We start from the raw sequence: 21278 nt of genomic DNA on the forward strand, positions 1-21278 counted from the left end.
CCTAGACATTGTTCCTTGAAATAGAACATCAACTATAACAAGGCTTAAGGATTCAGAAAGACAACAGCAATAGCCACTACAGAAGTCTCCCATGGAGAGTGAGAAGACTGTCTTTTAATTAAAAGCATGTTTGATAAAATGTGAAGAATATTCTTTGTTAGTGAAGAGAAAAATGAAAAATTCCAATAAATGACAAAAAAAATCTGTTGATTCAAAATTTAAAACTACATTTTGAGTTCATTTCATAAGAAGTAGGCAGTTGATAAAGAAGAACCAATTAAACTGAGATCTAAACTCCCTTTGCTAATTAGACAAGTCCCATTTTAAGAACATTAGGGAAACACTAAGAAGTTAGAACTGTTGGGTTCACAAATTGGAAGCTGTAAGACACTGGGCTTTGCTCATGTAATCACTGTACTATGAAGTCTATCTTGATCATTTCTGTGAAATGTGTCAGTTTTATAAGAATCCAATTTGCTATCTTAGTACTTGTTAATCTTCCACATTGTGCTTTAATGTGAAATGGGAGCTTTATAAATTAGCAGCTGCAAGGTTGAAATCCAAACAGCAGCCCTACAACAGAGCTAAGCAAGCAAGCAGGATTTGAGTGTGGCAGGCTTCTATGAAGCATTCTTTTTCCAGAATGGGGGACAATTTTACTTAATTATAGGGAAAAATTCAAGTCTTGAAAGGTCCAAGTCAGTAGTTAGGAAGCTGTGTTACTGGGTTGTGTCTTAAACTGAGGTACAAACAGTATAATAGTTAAAATCAGCTTTAGGAATGATATGAACTCAATTAATACCCCCCCTCTCTTGTTTTATTGAGACAGGGTTTCTCTGTAGCTTTTGGAGCCTGTTCTGGAACTTGTTCTGTAGACCAGGCTGGCCTTGAACTCACAGAGATGGCCTGCCTCTACTTCCTGAGTGCTGGAATTAAAGGCGTGTACCACCAACACCCGGCCTGATTTTTATTTTAAATTAAAAGGAATTTGTTTATTTTAGGTGCATGAGTTTTTTTGCCTGTATGCATGTATTTGCACTGTGCATGCCCCTGGGGCATAAGAATGCCAAATGAGAGCTTTGGATCCCCTGGGATTGGAGCCTGCTGTGAGCCTCCACATGGATGCTAGGTGTTAATTCCAGCCTGGCAGCAGCCTGCCTCTGCCACAGAAGCAATTATCCCATCAGCTGTTGCCAGGGGCCTTTCCACCATCAGCAATATAACACGTGCACTGGTGTAGGAGGTCCTTCTGTATTTGTGTTGCTTACATTGGTTATTAAGAAACTGCCTTGGCCTTTTGATTGGGCAGTGCTTCGGTAGGCAGAGTAGACAGAACTGAATGCTGGGAAAGAAGAGCAGAGTCAGGCAGACGCCATGGTTCTTCTGCCAGAGACTGATGCTGGTTAGAATCTGTCCCATTAAGCCACGACCTCGTGGTGATATACAGATTGGTGGAAATGGGTTAGATCAGGATATGAGAGTTAGCCAAGAAGGGGGCTAGATATAATGGGCCAGGCAGTAATTTAATTAATATAATTTCTGTGTGATTATTTCGGGGGCTAAGCTAGTTGGGTGGGACAGCACAAAAGGGACCCCGCTCCCCCTCCATACTACAGAATGGAGTACAACAGTGTACCCCTTTAAGCTGCCTACCAGGCACAGCTCGCTCTCTTGCCTCTGACTTTTCCCCTGGTCTCCCTGTCTACTTTTCTCTTTCATGTCCCCACTCTGACTCAGCCTTTCGCTCTTTTACTCTCCCCCTTCTGTGGAAGCCCACAGATGTGGATTTGCTCCACCTTGACCAAAGGTCAGAGAGTTCAGGCCTATTCTTGCTCCTTCAAGGTTATAATAGGAGGTTGGCCCCAGGATATGGCTACAGACAAGACGTTTTGACCTAGGGTGTGTTTACTTGATGTTTTGGGTATTGAGAATGTGATTACTTTGTTCCTTGTGTCATGGTAAATAAGTGTTTTGTCTTCCTCCTCCTCTTTTGGATTGGGGTATATAAAGCCTATGAGAAATAAATGTGGGCAGATTTAGTATTCACAGGGTTGTCCCCCGGACTCCATCCTGTATCTCTGTCTTTTCTTTTGTACCTGTTTTCTTTCTGTCTAACATTTCTAATCCACATATCCCTACCCTGAAACGTATGAACCCACTGAGGTTGAACCCCAACACCCTCTCCCAATAAACCTCTTGCACTAATTCTGTTGCACCTGGCATGTTTGCTTAGTCACGAACCTTGGAGGGCTCAAGATACCCACTTTGCTTTCTTTTTTTATCCTTTCATTAGGAACCAAACCTGGGCACTTTGTAAGTACTCTTAACCATTGAACCAGTTCTCCAGCCCTGAACTTTAATTTCTTTTTCTGCAGTAGAATCTGTGCATTTGAATCATGTTTACTGCTTATTATATTCAGAGGTAAATGTATAAGATTGTCTATTTAGGCCTCAGAGAGCAGCTTCCTAAACTTGATGGTACTTTGTAAAATTCTTCTAAATAGTTATAGACAGAAGTTTGTAGGTTGCATGGAAAGTGAAGACAGTATAGGAAAAGATGGCTGGACTGTCTAAACCAAGAGATGTACCCTCACCAATTGCTGTGGACATAGTGACTACCAGCACATACTCTGTCTCATTATTCATGAAGTTTACTACTATTTGTTGGGAAAGTTCACACATTGATTCAATATAACAAATCCTTTACTGTGTTTAGGCTATACATGATAGCACTTTTACGAGGAAAACAGATAGAAAATACAAAAGCTGAAAATCACATATACCTAAATGACCAATATTTTAACTATGCTTTGGCCACAATTCTGTATTACAGGCACTGATGGGACGCATGTTGCCTAGTAGGATAAGCAGGCTGATTGGTTACTAAACCAGCCATGGGAACAAACAAAAAATAGGCCATCTGTTTTGTCTCAGCTTGACTAGTTTCATATTCTAGAAGAGAAGACAGGATTTCGGAGTCAATGATGTTTGGAATGAGGCTAAAAAGCCAAGGGAGAGCCATAGGAAAACATGTATTAGGAGAGTGAACCATAGGAGGAGGAGCTTCAAAAGCCAAGAAAGCAGAGATTGCAAATGGAGAATAAGGTGAGGGAAATTGCAGGATATAATACTGCGATAAAAAGACCTAACAGCTGTGTGTGTGTTTTTAAAATATTTATTTATTTATTATGTATACAATATTCTGTCTGTTGTATACCTGCAGACCCCATTACGGATGGTTGTGAGCCACCATGTGGTTGTTGGGAATTGAACTCAGGACCTTTGGAAGAGCACGCAATGCTCTTAACCTCTGAGCCATCTCTCCAGCCCTGTGTGTGTGTTTTTTAAACATACTATTTCAATAAGGTGTTGTCCAAATAAAGAGGAATCAACACTGGTAGCGATGGTACTATTCTGTGCTATGAACAATCTCTATGATTTCTACTTTTGAAATCTGAGTTTCAGAGCTGGAATGTTTGGAAGTATTTTTATTATTAGGCTATAATTCCTCAGTGCTAAGATCTCTCTCTCTCTCTCTCTCTCTTTCTCTCTCTCTCTCTCTCTCTCTCTCTCTCTCTCTCTCTCTCTCTCTCTCTCTTCTGTATTTTCATTAACAATTTATTTAAAGCTCACAGTGCACTCATTGAATTTAACGTATTATTGCTACTTTCTGTGACCCATGAACCAGCAGCTTAGGGTCACCTAGAAGTCAGTTAGTGATGAGTACAACGGAAACTCCACACTCCCCATTCCTCTCTACCATTTCCTTTTCACTGTCAGAAGGGACAAATGGCTCTCTGGGCACCCACTGGCATACAAAAGTACATGCTGGCCTCCAGGCTTCCTCAGTATATCACAAGTACCTAGCTTTCCTTATCTCCTTCCTTACCCTAAACTGCTCTGGCTCGGAAGCCTCACCTTCCAGCTTCTCATTCCTATAACTGCTATTTCAGCTATGCTCTCTCTTTAGTCTTCCTCTCTCTTTCTCCCTCTTTTGCCCCTCTCTTGGTTGCTTTTTTCTCTTCCTCTCTCATTCTCCCATACTCTCTCCTCTTATGACTAATACCAGTCTGCTGGACATGTTCAGTCTACTACTTTCTATCCCTGCTTCTGGCTGTTCTCTCCCTCATCTCCACAATAATAATAAAAAAATTTTCCCCCAGACACACCTTAGAGTAGTCATGGTCTCACTTTATACAGTTACAAAGATGAGGTATTAGCCCACTTCAGCTGATTCATTATACCTATATACAGCACGTGTTTCCTGGTGACTGACCAAAGTCTCCCTCAGTCATTAGTCCATGCAGTCAACTGTTTTCTAAAATAATGACTTATTATATAACTTCGTCTGTTAGAAAAAGCTTCAAATTCAGTTGATATGGGCAACTCTGCCTTGCCTGAAAACCCAACCTCAAATATTTACCAAATTTATGTGTATTCTTCCAACCCAACCTTTTGTTCTAATTAGTCTGGCCTATTACTGCAAATTTTATGTTTCTTATTTGGATTAACCTATCATCTTTTCCTAGCTAGATTCTATTAATCCTTCAAATTCTTTATAAAACTTGTTCTGACTACCTAAGCTTAGAGATGCTACAACTCTTCTGACATATTTTTATTACATGTCTTCAAAATCATAGCAAAATCATTATTAATCTCAAGAAATTTAGGTTTTATTTCTGCCTCTGCACTAACTAGTTTTATAATGTCAGATAAATTCCTTAACATCTCTGGGTTTCAAAATTAGACTTTTAAAAGAAGAAAGCAAAACAAAACCCCAGAAATGCCAATGTATGGTACTTTATACAGTGTGAGAAGAATAGAGGAAATGTATTTTAATATAAACTTATTATTTCTAAATGAACATTCAAAAAATAAAGTTAACTCTCAGGTATTTGAAGTCTTCCTCTTATAATTCTCACTTATTAACTCATCATAATTTTTTAAACAAAAGGTACACACACACACAAAAGCAAACTTTATAGGCTGAAGAAATGGCTCCACAGTTAAGAGCACTGGCTGCTTTTCTGGAAGATTCAGGTTTGGTTCCTAGCACTCACATGGAAGCTCACAAGTAGGGATGTGATGCCCTCTTTGGCCTCTACAGTGCTAGGCATACATGCTGTACAGACATACATGCAGGCTAAACATCCATACAGATATAAATAAATAAATAAATAAATACACGTGGTGAACTTAAGCTCAATTTAAAAAGTTATAACTTACTCTTCCAGTTTATATTCATTGTAAAAATCAAGGTAAATAACAAGGACAAGAGCTGAGCCAGGTGGTGGTGGCGCACACCTTTAATCCCAGCACTTGGGAGAAAGAGGCAGGAGGATCTCTGTGAGTTCGAGGCCAACCTGGTCTGAAAGAGCTAGTCCAGGACAGGCTCCAAAGCTACAGAGAAACCCTGTCTTGAAAAACAAAAACAAACAAAGAAACAAAAAACCAAACCAAACCAACCAACAAAACAAACAAACAAAAAAAGAACAAGAGCTGGAAAGTATAATCATAGAGAACCTAAAAACCACACTCAAGCCTTCTAAATGGCAAGGATACGAGGACTACTTTATACCCTTATCTCTCATAGCTTAGCATGGTGCTGTGCTCAAATGCATTCCTGAGCTGTTTCTCATCTGGGGTTCCTCCCATGCCAACTTGTTTCCATGCTGAGATCCTCTCAGAGGTTCTTGTATAACAATATTTGCTTTCATTAGAAAAGGGAATACACAGCAAAAAGAATGAAGAGGCAACCTACATAGAATATCAATAGCTGTACAGTTATGTACCTTGTTTCCCTTGCTAAATTCCCAGTGCAGATTTCCATTAGAATAGCATTAAATTCTTTCCTCCCACATTCCACTTCTGAGTTCTAAACCATTCATTCTGGGCTTCTTTAATACAGCACTCTAAGAGTGAAAAAGTCTGTATTAGCAACAGTCACTTAAACAACCCTTTTCTCAGTTTTATATAAGGTATTGCTACCAAATAGAAGGATATACACTACAAAGTGACACATTTCTCTTAATTGCTTATATGGGTTTTATAGTTTGTTCATTTTGCTGTTTTCAGTGTATGCTTTGAGGTTAAATATCAACATTACTGTTACCAGGAAATGCCTATCACAAATTTAGTAAGGACTTTATACAATTAAACATCAGTGTTAGGTCACAGACGCTCTCCTATCTCCCGGCTCCCCCCTCAGTCTCCCCTGCTTCCATAGCTCTCTGCGGCAGAGTTGAGAAAGCAAGAGGTATTCTGCAGTGTTCTTGTAGGATCCCTCCTTGCAGCTGGAAACAAACTCAAATTATAACTTTACTTTCAGTGCCTGTGACTTCTGGCACATTTACTAGGTTACTATGATATGGAACTTTACCCTTCCACCCTGAAATTCTCTTTGTTCTTGGGATCTGAATAAATGAAAGGTCTCTGTCCCTGGAGGGCCCTACCATGGTCTTGAAGTTATTTTTCCTAATTGCTCTCCCACTTCAGGATCTCATCAGCCAGGAGCCTCTAAGTCTCCTAACAAAGGACAATTCATTCCTTTTCCACAAACCAGCTTTTTAAAAAGTTTTATTTTAAAAAGAGCCTTTTAAAGGTGTTATGGTCTTTATAAGTAAGATAATGTCAGTAATATATTATAACAAGTACCTAATTACCTTAAAATAGAGAACCAAAACCAAAGTCAAAAATCCCAAAGCTGGCTGCTATGGCCCGGACACTTATGGTATTGGAAATGGGAAGTTTGCCTGTGCTACATAGCACATGCGTGCACATGTGCAAACATACATCCCATTAAAAATATCATCAAACCATACCAGCACTAAAAAGTGCAACAATAAAAATGACAATGGACAGAATTATGGGCCAGGGGAGTGCAATTTATGGCTAAGACATTTAACAATATTAATTAAAAGGCTCTTTTAACCTTTACACATCTTAAAGAGTTCATTAATGCACTTTATAGTAAGGGCAGCACCACTCTTTAGTGAGTACTAAGACTGAATCTGCTGAGTTTGTCACCTGGAGTTTGAGGTCTGCTCATTTTATCTTTGGGCAGATAAAACTCTTAAATCTATCACTTCTTTTCTCAGAAGTTGCTTTTTTTTTTGTGTTCTTTATATGTCTGTGTCAATATTAGTTTTAGGTGCTTGAAATTTATATTAAAGGACAGATTACTGCTTGGCCCAAATCCAAAGAATTGGGTATCTTTCCCCTGCTGTGAAGCTCTTCTCACTCCCTTCCTAGGAGGTGGGTCTCTGGTACTAGGTGACTTGCATACTGGCAATGAGCTATAGCCTTTAAAAAGCCAGATGAACACAAACAGTGTGGATTTTTAAAAGGAAATAAGTTCATAGACACACACACACACACACCACACAATTCGGGAAAGAAGAACTTTAAAAAGTTCCCCGTACAATGTCGATGTCTAAGGTTTGGACTGTGCCCACCTTCCATCTAGGATGGGTTGATAGTATACCTACTAGAATATACTTTGTAAAATGATAGGGCAGAGCTTCTTCTAAAGCACCCATATCAAAGAAAGGATCAACGCATGATGAGCTTTCTCCAGTGACGAGCTAGTGATAAGGAAGACAGTGGTATGGGTGTCAGGTACCTGGTATCCATCACTCCAGAGAGTCTAGTTTTATCTTCACCAGGTCAATGTTTAATTATTATTAAAGCAGTGATGCTTTTAGAGAACAGGAATTTGTGCCTTGTGAAAGGGTTAAGTAGCAGTGTTGTTGAGTAGTGGGATGCTCAGAAAATAGAGACTTTTTATTTTTTAAATGATGGGACACACCACTGGAAACTGACAGAAACATTTAGAGAATGTACTGAAGATCTGAACTGATTTGTTAGGTAAAGGCAATGTGTTCTTAAGGATGGGCAGGTATAGTTACTGCATCTCCTTTGCAGTTAAATAGGTGAAACTGGAAGAAATTTGGGTTACATAAGGATACAAAATCAATGTATAAGCCCATGGAAAATGACTGTGCTTAAATGTCAAACAATCAGGTATAGTTTTTACGGTTTCTCTCAGGCTTCTCACCTGTGTTTCCAAAGTCTTTCTTGAAATAAAAGTGTGAAAAACAATGACATCATCACCCTTATTTCTACTTGGATAAAGACAACTACATGAAAAACATATCTCAATTTAACACAGCACATCAAAGCAAAAGTATTTTTCTTTTTATAAAACCCATTCTAAGAAAATATTTAAGTTCATATGCACCTCTACAGTTCTTAGGCTTCTGAAGAATGTGACCAATAAAAATCATGTTGTTCTCTTTAGCACCAACTCCATCTACTCTAATAATCTAAATATTCATATTTCAGGATAACTACTTTTGAAAAAATCTATACTTACTTGTCTCCCACAATTCCCAGGTTGATTGTGGGATAACCATGTTCCTGAATTGTTGCTAGAAGTGTTGACCGATTGCTGTCTCGAATCTTTCCTGGTAAGAGGTCATCTTCAGGATTGAGCAGCTACAAAGCCAAAAAACCATCACTAATTATTTTCTTAGGTAATGTTGCCTATTCTAATGGAAGTAATTAGATGTCAATACGTTTAGCATTTTGAGATCTATGACAGCACGTGGCATGTAGAAGTTATATGCTTAAAGAAGTTTGAATAGATTTTGTAAGTAAATGAGAATGGTAGCTGAGTGGGTCAAATTTCATACTAGGTTTGGCTATAGTTTGGCAATAATGTCAAGGAGAAACTGGGCTTTCCTAGAAACTGATTATTATGAAATTATCTTTGGTCTGGCAATACTATCTTCCGATTCATCTTAAAATATCCTTTATGTATATGGGTGCTTTGTTTGCATGTATGTCTATGCACCATCATGTTCTTGGTGCCTACTGAAGCCAGAAGAGAGTACTGGATTCCCTGGAATTGGACTTAGCGATATCTGTGAGCTGCTGTGTGGGTGCTGGGAGTCAAACGAGTCCTCAGGAAGAGCAGCTAGCGATCTTAGTCACTGAGCCAGCTTTCCAGCCCTCTTCCAATTTACCTGACAATGAGAATATCTGATATTCTCAATTCTGAAGAGAACCACTTTTTACTTTTTCTCTTTCAAGCTTTCTGGTATATTTTCTGAAGTGGAATCAAGAGTATTAAAGAAAAACTTTTTTGAAAGGAACAGCTATTTTGTGTCCAAGATACAAACTTAAACAAGGAATATTTAACTACATCCACCCACAATTCCATTTCTCTGAGTTAATATGTACCAGGAGTGTCCATCAGGAAAATTTATTTTATATTAGGCTGTTTCAATAAGTAGTCAGCTTAGTCAGTACAGTAGGAACACCTTTGAATTTACATTAAAAGCAAATTACTCAAACTCATTTATAAAATGATTTTATTATAGCTACCCTGTAATGTACTTGTCAGAAGAAGCTACAGTTACTCTGATACCAAAACCACACAAAGACTCCACCAAGAAAGAGAATTACAGGCCAATCTCACTCATGAACATCGACGCAAAAATCCTCAACAAAATACTGGCAAATCGTATCCAAGAACACATTAGAAAAATTATCCATTATGAACAAGTAGGCTTCATCCCAGAGATGCAGGGCTGGTTCAACATACGCAAATCTATCAATGTAATCCATCATATAAATAAACTGAAAGAAAAAAACCATATGATCATTTCATTAGATGCTGAAAAAGCTTTTGACAAAATTCATTATCTCTTTATGATAAAAGTCTTGGAGAGATTAGGGATACAAGGGTCATACCTAAATACAATAAAAGCTATTTACAGTAAACCAACAGCTAACATCAAACTAAACGGAGAGAAACTCAAAGCCATCCCACTAAAATCAGGAACACGACAAGGCTGTCCACTCTCTCCATACCTCTTCAATATAGTGCTTGAAGTTTTAGCAATAGCAATAAGACAACAAAAGGGGATCAAGGGGATTCGAATTGGAAAGGAAGAAGTTAAACTTTCATTATTTGCAGATGATATGATAGTGTACATAAGCGACCCCGAAACTCCACCAAAGAACTCCTGCAGCTGATAAACACCTTTAGTAATGTGGCCGGATACAAGATCAACTCCAAAAATTCAGTCGCCCTCCTATACACAAAGGATATGGAAGCAGAGAGGGAAATCAGAGAAGCATCACCTTTCACGATAGCCACAAACAGCATAAAATATCTTGGGGTAACTCTAACCAAGGAAGTGAAAGATCTATTTGACAAGAACTTTAAGGCATTGAAGAAAGAAATTGAAGAGGACACCAGAAAATGGAAGGATCTCCCTTGCTCTTGGATTGGGAGGATCAACATAGTAAAAATGGCAATTCTACCAAAGGCAATTTATAGATTCAATGCAATCCCCATCAAGGTCCCATCAAAATTCTTCACAGATCTGGAGAAGACAATAATCAACTTTATATGGAAAAACAAAAACCCAGGATAGCCAAAACAATCTTATACAATAAAGGAACTTCTGGAGGTATTACCATCCCTGACTTCAAACTTTTTTACAGAGCTACAGTAATGAAAACAGTGTGGTATTGGCATAAAAGCAGAGAAGTCGACCAATGGAATTGTATAGAAGACCCAAATTTTAACCCACAAACCTATGAACACCTGATTTTCGATAAAGGAGCTAAAAGTATACAATGGAAGAAAGAAGGCATCTTCAACAAATGGTGCTGGCACAACTGGATGTCAACCTGTAGAAGAATGAAAATAGACCCTTATCTATCACCGTGCACAAAACTCAAGTCCAAATGGATCAAAGACCTCAATATCAATCTGAACACACTGAACCTGAAAGAAAGCAGGAAGTACCCTACAACATATGGCCACAGGCGATCACTTCCTAGGTATAACCCCAGCAGCACAGACATTAAGGGCAACATTGAATAAATGGGACCTACTGAAACTGAGAAGCTTCTGTAAAGCAAAGGACACTGTCACTAAGACAAAAAGGCAACCCACTGACTGGGAAAGATCTTTACCAACCCCGCAACAGACAAAGGTCTGATCTCCAAAATATATAAAGAACTCAAGAAACTAGACTTTAAAATGCTAATTAACCCAGTTAAAAAATGGGGCACTGATCTGAACAGAGAATTCTCAACAGAAGAAGTTCAAATGGCCAAAAGACACTTAAGGTCATGCTCAACCTCCTTAGCGATCAGGGAAATGCAAATCAAAACAATTTTGAGATATCATCTTACACCTGTCAGAATGGCTAAAATCAAAAACACCAATGATAGCCTTTGCTGGAGAGGTTGTGGAGGAAGGGGTACCCTCATCCATTGCTTGTGGGAATGCAAACTTGTGCAACCACTTTGGAAAGCAGTGTGGCGGTTTCTCAGGAAATTCGGGATCAACCTATCCCTGGACCCAGCAATGCCACTCTTGGGAATATACCCAAGAGATGCCCGATCATATGACAAGGGCATTTGTTCAACTATGTTCATAGCAGCATTATTTGTAATAGCCAGAACCTGGAAACAACCTAAATGTCCTTCAATGGAAGAATGGATGAAGAAAGTGTGGAATATATACACATTAGAGTACTACTCAGTGGTAAAAAAACAATGACTTCTCGAATTTTGCATGCAAATGGATGGAAATAGAAAACACTATCCTGAGTGAGGTAACCCAGACCCAAAAAGATGAACATGGGATATACTCACTCATAATTGGTTTCTAGCCATAAATAAAGGTCAGTCAGTCTATAATTTGATATCCTAAAGAGGCTAAATAAGAAGGTGAACCCAAAGAAAAACATATAGCTATCCTCCGGGTTATGGGAAGTAGACAAGATTGCCGGGCAAAAAATTGAGATCTTGGGGGTGGGGTGGGAGGGGGGTAAGGGGAGATGGGGAGAGAAAAGGGAGAAGAGGAGGATGGGGGAAACTTGGGGAAATGGGATGATTGGGAAAAAGGAAGGTTGGATAGGGGAGCAGGGAAGCACATATCTTAATTAAGGGAGCCATCTTAGGGTTGGCAAGAGACTTGGACCTAGAGGGGCTCCCAGGTGCCCAGGGCGATGTCCCCAGTTAGTTCCTGGGGCAGCTGAGGATAGGGAACCTGAAATGACCCTATCCTATAGCCATACTGATGAATATCTTGCCTATCACCATAGAACCTTCATCTGGCGATGGATGGAGATAGAGACAGAGACCCACACTAAAGCACCAGACTGAGCTCCCAATGTCCCAATGAGGAGCAGAAGGAGGGCGAACATGAGCAAAGAAGTCAGGACCACGAGGGGTGCACCCACCAACTGAGACAGTGGGGCTGACCTATTGGGAGCTCACAAAGGCCAGCTGGACTGTGACTGAGAAAGCATGGGATAAAACCGGACTCTCTGAACATGGCGAACAATGAGGGCTGCTAAAAGTCAAGGACAATGGCACTGGGTTTTGATCCTACTTCATGTTCTGGCTTTGTGGGAGCCTATCCAGTTTGGATGTTCACCTTCCTAGACCAGGACGGAGGGGGGAGGACTTTGGACTTTCCACAGGGCAGGGAACCCTGACTGCTCTTCAGACTGGAGAGGGAGGGGGAGAGGAGTGAGAGGAGGGGGAGAGGAGTGAGAGGAGGGGGAGAGGAGTGAGAGGAGGGGGAGGGAAATGGGAGGCTGGGAGGAGTCAGAAATTTTTTTTCAATAAAAAAAAAAAAACCAAAACCAAAACCAACAAAACAAAACAAAACAAAACACCTTTCTTCCTCAAATTCCATTTGGTCATGGCGTTTTGTCACAGCAACAGAAAAGTAACTAATACAGAGGATCTCTATGGTGATAAGTTCACTTACTTTGAATTATGATATTTATTGGTTGAGTTCTCAAAGTTATTTTCTTTGTCAAAAAGTCAGGTTCTTGGGGCATTTTGGTTATTTGATCAGATATGTGCTAATTTTTTTTCCTTTGGTGAAGAGCTGTTAGGGTATTTATTTGATTCTAATAAGCATCTTATCTTCCAATTGGCTATACTTATGTTTCTAAGCTTTTTTTTATTAATCTATAAACCATTTAGTTTATTTAAGGAACTGGACTGGAATGAGATTTCTTCTTTATTCGTTCTGACTGGTAATTTTTAGGGTTCAATGTTGAGAATTCAATTTTTATGTTTAGACAATGAATTCAACAAATAATGAACTACTTGTAGATGGTCTTGTATTTATCTTTATAAAAGGCATGCTTTCATTAAGGACAAATACAGTACTTGGAGTACTTTTAACATGACTATAATATTCACACAAAATACTTTAAGAACAAAAAGAAATATAATTTTAGATATTCAATGATTAGCATTTTTATTGTTATGTAAAACTTCAAAAGAAAATCTTGAAAGGTAAAAAAGTTCTTTTGTTAAATCCTCATGAAGAGAGTATCTGTCTTAATTTGCCTAAATGACAAATTCATTTATTTTACCTAAGAGACCTCCCTCTATTTTTGTTCTTTAGAGATTTAATACTATGGTCTTAATGATTCCATCATGTGCCAAAGACTCACTTTCTCATACACTTAAATGGCTTTGCCTGCACCTAAGACTTCTGTGTAAGGGGAAGGCTGTATTTTTTTGTAGTGGTCAGTGACTGTTTTCATCTTTCTTGAAAGCAGCTATTTTACACACCTTCATTCTTCTGTCTCCATTTCTAAAAAAATTTAGTTTCTCTAGCTCTAACTGATGATATATGAATACCCTAGAATATCCACATCATCCAGATCAACAGATTTCTCTGTCTCTCTTTATACACGCGCGCGCACACACACACGCTCACACACAGAGATTATAAATTCTAATAGAATATATTTTTATTGAAATACCTTTTACTTATTGCTCTGAAAAAAAGTAAAGTTAAGTAAAGTTGGCTACTTGGCTATAAGGTAAGACAAGACAATAAAGAGGAACATTTACAGCTTTTAAACATAATTGGTTTATGGTCTAGGGAGATACCAGTTGGTAAAGTACCTGGTAACTTTTGATGTGTATCTTCATTTCAAAGCTTTCTTTAAATATTTGTAGTAAAACTTCTAATAGATACCTTAATCGTAACATGTTCAAAACAGAAGTCCCAATTTATGCTGACTAGCAGCTTTCTGTAGTTGGCTAAACAGCTATCCTTAGGCTTGCTTAGGTAACAACTTAGAGCTCATCTGGAGTCCCTATATGTCCTGATATTTTGCTTTAAATTACTTATCAAGATCTGCCAGTTTTATCTTCAAAATATATCATGGGTCTGGTATGGTACACCATCTCTCCAGTGCAGTTCACTGTAATTTTCTCAGTACGTCTCATAGCTTACCTTTTCCCTTTGTCCCTCCAATGCTATAGCACTTAACAGAATACAGTTAATGCCTTAGACTCATTCTACTCACTTATACTCTAAGTTAGATTTCTTTTTTTTTTTGATTTTTATTGAACTCTACATTTTTCTCTGCTCCCCTTCCTGTCTCTCCCTTCCCACCTTCAGCCCTCTCCCAAGGTCCCCATGCTCCCAACTTACTCAGGAGATCTTGTCTTTTTCTACTTTCTACTTCCTATGTAGATAGATCTATGTAAGTCTCTCTTAGTGTCCTCATTGTTGTCTTGTCTTTTTCTACTTTCTACCTTCAATGTAGCTAGATCTATATAAGTCTCTCTTAGTGTCCTCATTGTTGTTCTCTGGGATTGTGGTTTGTAGACTGGCTTTCTTTGCTTTATGTTTAAAAACCACCTATGAGTAAGTACATGTGATATTTGTCTTTCTGTGTCTTGGTTATCTCACTCAAAATAATGTTTTCTAGCTCCATCCAATTTCCAGCAAAATTCAAGATGCATTATTTTTTTCTTTTGTGTAGTACTCCATTGTGTAAATGTACCACACTTTCCTTATCCATTCTTCTGTCAAAGGGCATTTAGGTTGTTTTCAGTTTCTGACTATGACAAACAATGTTGCTATGAACATAGTTGAGCACATGTCCTTGTGGCACGATTGAGCATCCTTGTGATATATACCCAAAAGTGGTATTACTGGGTCTTAAGAAAGGTTGTTTCCTAATTTTCTGAGAAATCGCCACACTGACAACCAAAGGGGTTGTACCAGCTTGCATTCCCACCAGCAATGCAGGAGTGTTCCCTTTTCTCCACAACCTCTCCATAAGTTGTCATCATTGTTTTTGATCTTGGCCATTCTTACAGGTGTAAGATGGAATCTCAGAGTTGTTTTGATTTGCATTTCTCTGATGACTAAGGATGTTGAACATTTCCTTAAGTGTCTTTCAGCCATTTTAGATTTCTCTGCTGAGAGTTCTCTGTTTAGGTCTGTACTCCATTTTTTTTTTAAAAAATTGGATTATGTGTTCTTTTGGTGGCCAATTTCTTGAGTTCTTTGTATATTTTAGAGATCAGACCTCTGTCTGATGTGCGGTCAGTGAAGATCTTTTCCCATTCTGTAGGCTGTTGTTTTTGTCTTGTTGACTGTGCCCTTTGCTTTACAGAAGCTTTTCAGTTTCAGGAGGTCCCATTGATTAATTGTTTCTCTCAGTGTCTGTGCTGCTGGGGTTATATTTAGGAAGTGGTCTCCAGTGCCAATGCATTTAAGTGTTCTTTCTTTCTTTTATAAGGTTCAGTGTGGTTGGCTTTATGTTGAGGTCTTTGATCCATTTGGACTTGAGTTTTGCGCATGGTAATAGGCATGGGTCTATCTTCATTCTTCTACATGTTGATATCCAATCATGCCAGCACCACTTGTTAAATATGCTTTCTTTTTTCCATTTGATATTTTTTGTTTCTTTGTCAAAAATCAGGTGTTCAAAGATGTGTGGATTGATATCCAGGTCTTCTAATCGATTCCATTGGTCCTCCTGTCTGTTCTTATGCCAATACCAGGCTGTTTTCAGTACTGTAGCTCTGTAGTAGAATTTGAAGTCAGGGATTGTGATGCCTCCAGAAGTTCTTTTATTGTACAGGATTGTTTTGGCTATCCTGGGTTTTTTGCTTTTCCATATGAAGTTGAGTACCATTTTTTCCAGGTCTTTGAAGAATTTTGCTGAGATTTTGATGGGCATTGCATTGAATCTGTTCTAAGCTATTTTTCTACTGTTCCAAGTTGGGCATTGACATTAAAGTGGTATAGGTTCTGTCACCTCTCCAACAACATTTTCTCCTTTACACCTCTTTTACTTTTCTTATTGATACATAGACCTTGCTGTTCCTCTGTATGATAATATGTAGTCTACCTTAGGGACTTCCTTCATTGTTCACCTGTCTAGCATAAACTTCCCTCGTGTGGCATGAACTGCGGATGCCACATTTTACTTCAGCAGGCAACCCTAATCACCCTATCTACATCAGAAGACCAGTCAGGTCCAAACAAGACAATAAAACTCATCTAGGTATTTCAAATAAAGGAGGTGGGAGAAGACTTTTAAAGACAAGGCATTGGTTGTAAATGTATTACAAAACTTAGAGGCAGAGTAAACAGAGAAAACAGTGTACTAAAGACTAGTGACTGCAGAAATCTGCCACTGTGTTCAAGGCTGTTGGAAAGTGATGAGTCTAATAGTTGGGCATCTCCTAATACTTTCACCTTCTTTCTACCTTTTATGCCATGTGAATGCATCCAAACAGCAAAACCCAAGTAGAGGCTTAGTGTGGTCCATGCATGAAAACCTAGCACTCATGCTGCGGAGGCAGGAGGGCTATAAATTTGAGGTCAGTGGGATCTACATAGTGGGATTCTATCTAAAAGCCCAAAAAACTAGTATCTAGACAATAGTTTGCAAGAGAGCCCAGGACATTTAGTTTCCAGGCTTTCACTCTAATTGCAATTGCAGGGCTGGTATTGGATAAGTTTCAGCACACATTAGTGTCGATGGGCATTCTTTATCATTTTACCCCTATTTCTTTTTGTGCCATTATCACTATTTGCTTACTGACTACTTTCCAGTTAGAATCTCAACTGTGTATGAATAGGGAATTTATCTTTCTTGTCTGTCACAGACCTGCTGTATCAGAACACTGCCTGGCATTAGTAGCAGAGTAAGTGGGGAGGGGTTGGGAGTAGTAGTGCACTACTAGAGAGAGGGATTTTAAAATTTATTTCAATGTTTTCTTATAGGTATATAATGTATGTCGAATATATATATTGAATATATATATATATTCCCCCACCAAAAGACTGTTTTTATCACTGATATTGTTTAAAATAGCCACTTCATGGTGATTAATAAAAAAGCAAACTGACATTTAGCCTATTTTATTACTGATTTCTAATTTTCTATGGACAGTGCATTCTCTAGTTCTGTTCCCATGGATTGTTAAAGATTAAATGTCAGCTTTGTTACTAGGCAGCATTTCTTTTATTGTTGTACTTTGTTTTTGAGACAGGGTCTCATGCAGCCCAGGGTAGTCTTACTCCTCCCATGAAAAAGGTGATTTCTGGTACCATGCACATGGACCACAAGGTACCATACATATCTAGTGGGTTCCTATGTAGGGTCACACTTATACTAGATATTTACTTTATAGGCATATCTTAGAGGCTGCCCAAGATTATAAAAATATATTGATTTCTACATAGAACGTGAAGTTTCTAAGCAAGAGTGACTCCTGCATTTCTTAGTATGAGTCTTATTTTTTTTTATACCTGAGCTGTCACTTGCAGAATGAACAGTGTAGATATAGAAGGTTATGAGGATTGTTAAGAGCATTGTTTTCCTGAATAAGAAAGCTATCAGTGTCTGATGGTACCCTGTTTGATGATATTTACTGTCCAATATATTTCTCAGATTATTAAATTTAAGAGAGATTATTATTAGCTGTCCTGGAACTCATTCCACAGATCAGGTCAGTCTCAAACTTGTGCCAGTTTTCCCACCTATGCCTCCCAAGTACTGGGATTACAGGCATGTACCACCACACATGGCCTGGATGTCCATGGGGTTCACACATGCAAGACAAATGCTCGACCAGTTTGGAATCTGAGTGTGGATAACACACACACACACACACACACACACACACACACACTACAAAATGATAGAGGTTAAGAATGTATAGTTATGATCACTAAATAGTACTGCCTAAATTTTAACCTGTATAATTAAGATAAATATCTAAACCATATATTGAGACAGTTAATAATTCTATTTCCTTAATTTTTCCATAATTCCCCCATCATTAATAAGATTATAGCTTCACAAAATATTGGGCAGGCTTTAAATAGCTACAGAGATATTTTGTGTGACATTCTTAAATTTATTTATTCTTTATTTTATATGTATGGGTGTTTTGCCTGCATGTATATCTGTGAACCATGTGCATGCAATACTTGTGGAGGCTTAGAAGAGGGCACTGGATTCCCTGGAACTGGAGTTATAAATCATTGGGAGCTACTGTGTGCCTGTTGGGAAATAAACTGGGTCCTCTGGAGGATCTCTAATGGTGGCAATCTCTCTAGCCTTTTGGGTGATCTTCTTTAGGTTTCCTAAAGCAATTGTCTTGCTTGTCTCTATCTGAATGCATCCATATGGTATCACATTAGATACAAAAGGTTTACACAGAGAAATGCAAATTTTAATGGTTATGAGATTCCATCTCACCGGTCTGAATGGTACCATCAAGAAAACAAATGTCAACATCTGCTGGCAAGGATGGAGGAAAGAACACTTATTTACTGTTTCTGGGGTAGTAACTGGTGAAGATACCGTGGAAATCAGTGTGCAGGCTCTTCAAAAAGATTGAAAATAGAGCTATGTGATCCAGCTCTACCACTTTATCTGAAGGACTAAGTTAGAACACCATGAACATACCTGCACAGTTGCTGCTGCTGCACTATTCATAACAGCTAAGAAATGGAGACAGCTTACATGCCCATCAACGGGCAAAGGAAATGTGGCACATAAGCAAGATTTTTTTCAGACATAAATATGTTTCTCTAGGTGGTTAATAAATAAAAGTAAAGGCTAGGAAACTATAAAGAAGTCCATGAGAATATAAAAAAAAACTTTTAGAGAGAAGGGGAAAGAACACAAGAGAATAAAGTAGAAGGAGGAAGAATAAAAGAATAAAATGAGTATAGTGGGGAAAGGAGGGCCAGGGAGCTTGTGGGAGCAGCAACAAGCATGGGATCGACCAAATGTATAAAGAGTGAAAGCAGTACACAACACTTTTCTCTGTAAGCTAATTAACGTATCTTTACAAAAAAAGAAATCCTGATATGTGCAGTAAAGTGGATGGGACAAGGAATATTATGCTAAGTAAAAAAGGCCAGGTCCAGAAAGAAAAAAAACAGTATTTCCCTCGTATGTTGCAAATATATGTACACACACGTGTGTGTGTGTGTGTGGGGGGGGGAGTCATTAAAGGAGGAAGAGGACCATGAGAAGGAAGGGAAAGATATGAAGTGGGGTTAAGGAAATGAAATACATTTGACATGAAAGCAGAAGGCAAGACTATTTGGGGAGAGAATGAGCAATAGGGGGACAACCTACACAGGGAAGGACAGTGGCAAGGGGTCTGAAAGAAAACCAAGCATAATGGTATACTATGAAAATGCTACAATGAAACAAACATTTTGCATGCTAACTTAAAAAGTTAATTTAAAAGAGAGAGTGGGCATCAGACATACATCTCAATGAAATCCAGAACTAATACTTAAGAGGAGCTTGCACTGTGACTGGACACATGATAGCCTTGTCATGTTAACAGATAGTGCAACTTCTTTCTGCCTCTTTGTAAATAGAGGTTTTTTTGGTAGTTGTTATTGTTTCTAATATCTAAGCACTCCAAGCCTTCAGAAGAGATATTATGTTTCATTTTTCTTATACCACTGATTTGCTTTACAATGCTTAGCACATAGAAAACATCTGCTGAACTAGAACACAGTCATAATAAAAGTAGCTAATTTTGAGTATGGATGGGGGCAACAGCAACACAGAGATTATAAAATTAGCAGCAGACATTTCTCTGCTGCTAAACATGGTGCCAGTTAGACACAGGATTATTAAAGCCATCTCTATCCTATCAGAATGAAAAGAACATTTGTTTCAGGTCAGTAATAGTTTTTAGGGATGGCTGGAGCATTTGTACCTAAGAACATCTAGAATGTAGACTTAGCTTCCCTTTAGCAGAATAAAAAAAAAAAATCCAATTCGGTTCTTTTGATTTGACTAAAAGAAGTATACAGATCATAGATATACCCTTCCTAAAGACTTAATAAATGAAAAATAATGCTAATGAAAGGTTACTTTTATAACAAAGCTTTTTCCCCCAGTCTTGTTACTCTTTAGTAGTATAGTCCAAAGAAATTGCTAAAAATCTTGGTAGGTTTTGCTTGTTTAATTGTGTTTCTAGAATATTCATCCTTTCACATTCCCAACATGACTATAGAGCTGCTGGACATTTTAACAGCCTGTGCAAGAAAGTAGTCAGGAAGGTTTTCAAGGGTTCTCAGAAAAAGATTGATTATCATCTCCTTTCCAAGTGAGGCTGATATGACATGTAGATCCATTCTGAATAGCATACCACTAGAGTTACTGCACTTGAGACCCAAACAAGCCCTCAGACCAAACCAAATACTAAGAGAATATCAAACTCCTCTGGTGACTAAAATTCACCTAGATTTTAACAAGACAGGCTAGCCATGTTCCCTATTTCATTCACTTACTGCCATCATGACAATATACACAAACCATGTTTCCACAGACTAAGCACTGTGCTTCGACAGTTTACTATCTATAGCTTTCAGTTAACATTGTTTATTTATATAAGAGCGAGGAAATGACATTGGCTATAATATTTCATTCTAAAAATGGAAGGGAACAACTTCTTAACATGTAATTTCTAGTTTTATCTTTTGCATCTGAACTATGCCAAGGTCAACTTATTATTTCTCAGAAATGTAGTTCAATTGTTGATATCCATAATTTACAACATTCCATTTGATAGAAAACATGTCATGAAGGGTTTTATCTTATAAGTTCTACCCTTTATTTTATTTGCCTTTTTATTTACCTCATTCCCTGTTGACATGACAGCAACCACTGGAAACTTATTAACTTCAACCTCTGTAACACCCACAGTTGCAAGGAGACCAATCTCTGAAGGGCCCATATGGGTTCCTTTGGCCAAAACACACTCCCCTCTTTTAATGTCATGGCCGATGGGTCTGAAATTTAAAGCAGAAACATACGCATTAGGGCTAAGATCAACATTTTCTCAACTCAGAGGGAAACTTTAGTATTAGTGAGAGGAGATAATCAGGGAGAAAAGTTCAGAAATGAGTCAGGAGTCCAATAATG

General features: G+C 38.3%; 1 protein-coding gene across 18 annotated transcripts in view; it reads right to left on the bottom strand.

Annotated features, from left to right (window-relative positions):
* Nucleotides 1-21278, bottom strand: part of Gphn (gephyrin) — a 342975-nt gene that overhangs the window by 38464 nt on the left and 283233 nt on the right. For all 18 annotated transcript variants that reach the window (XM_075948519.1, XM_075948523.1, XM_075948515.1 and 15 more), the window contains 2 exons: nt 20992-21145; nt 8375-8496 (listed from right to left, as the gene is read on the bottom strand). In XM_075948519.1, the coding sequence (XP_075804634.1) occupies nt 8375-8496; nt 20992-21145 (276 nt within the window). The remainder of the gene's footprint in view (nt 1-8374; nt 8497-20991; nt 21146-21278) is intronic.

This window comes from Microtus pennsylvanicus, chromosome 14 (genome assembly GCF_037038515.1).
Source record: "Microtus pennsylvanicus isolate mMicPen1 chromosome 14, mMicPen1.hap1, whole genome shotgun sequence".
Lineage (NCBI taxonomy): Eukaryota > Metazoa > Chordata > Mammalia > Rodentia > Cricetidae > Microtus > Microtus pennsylvanicus.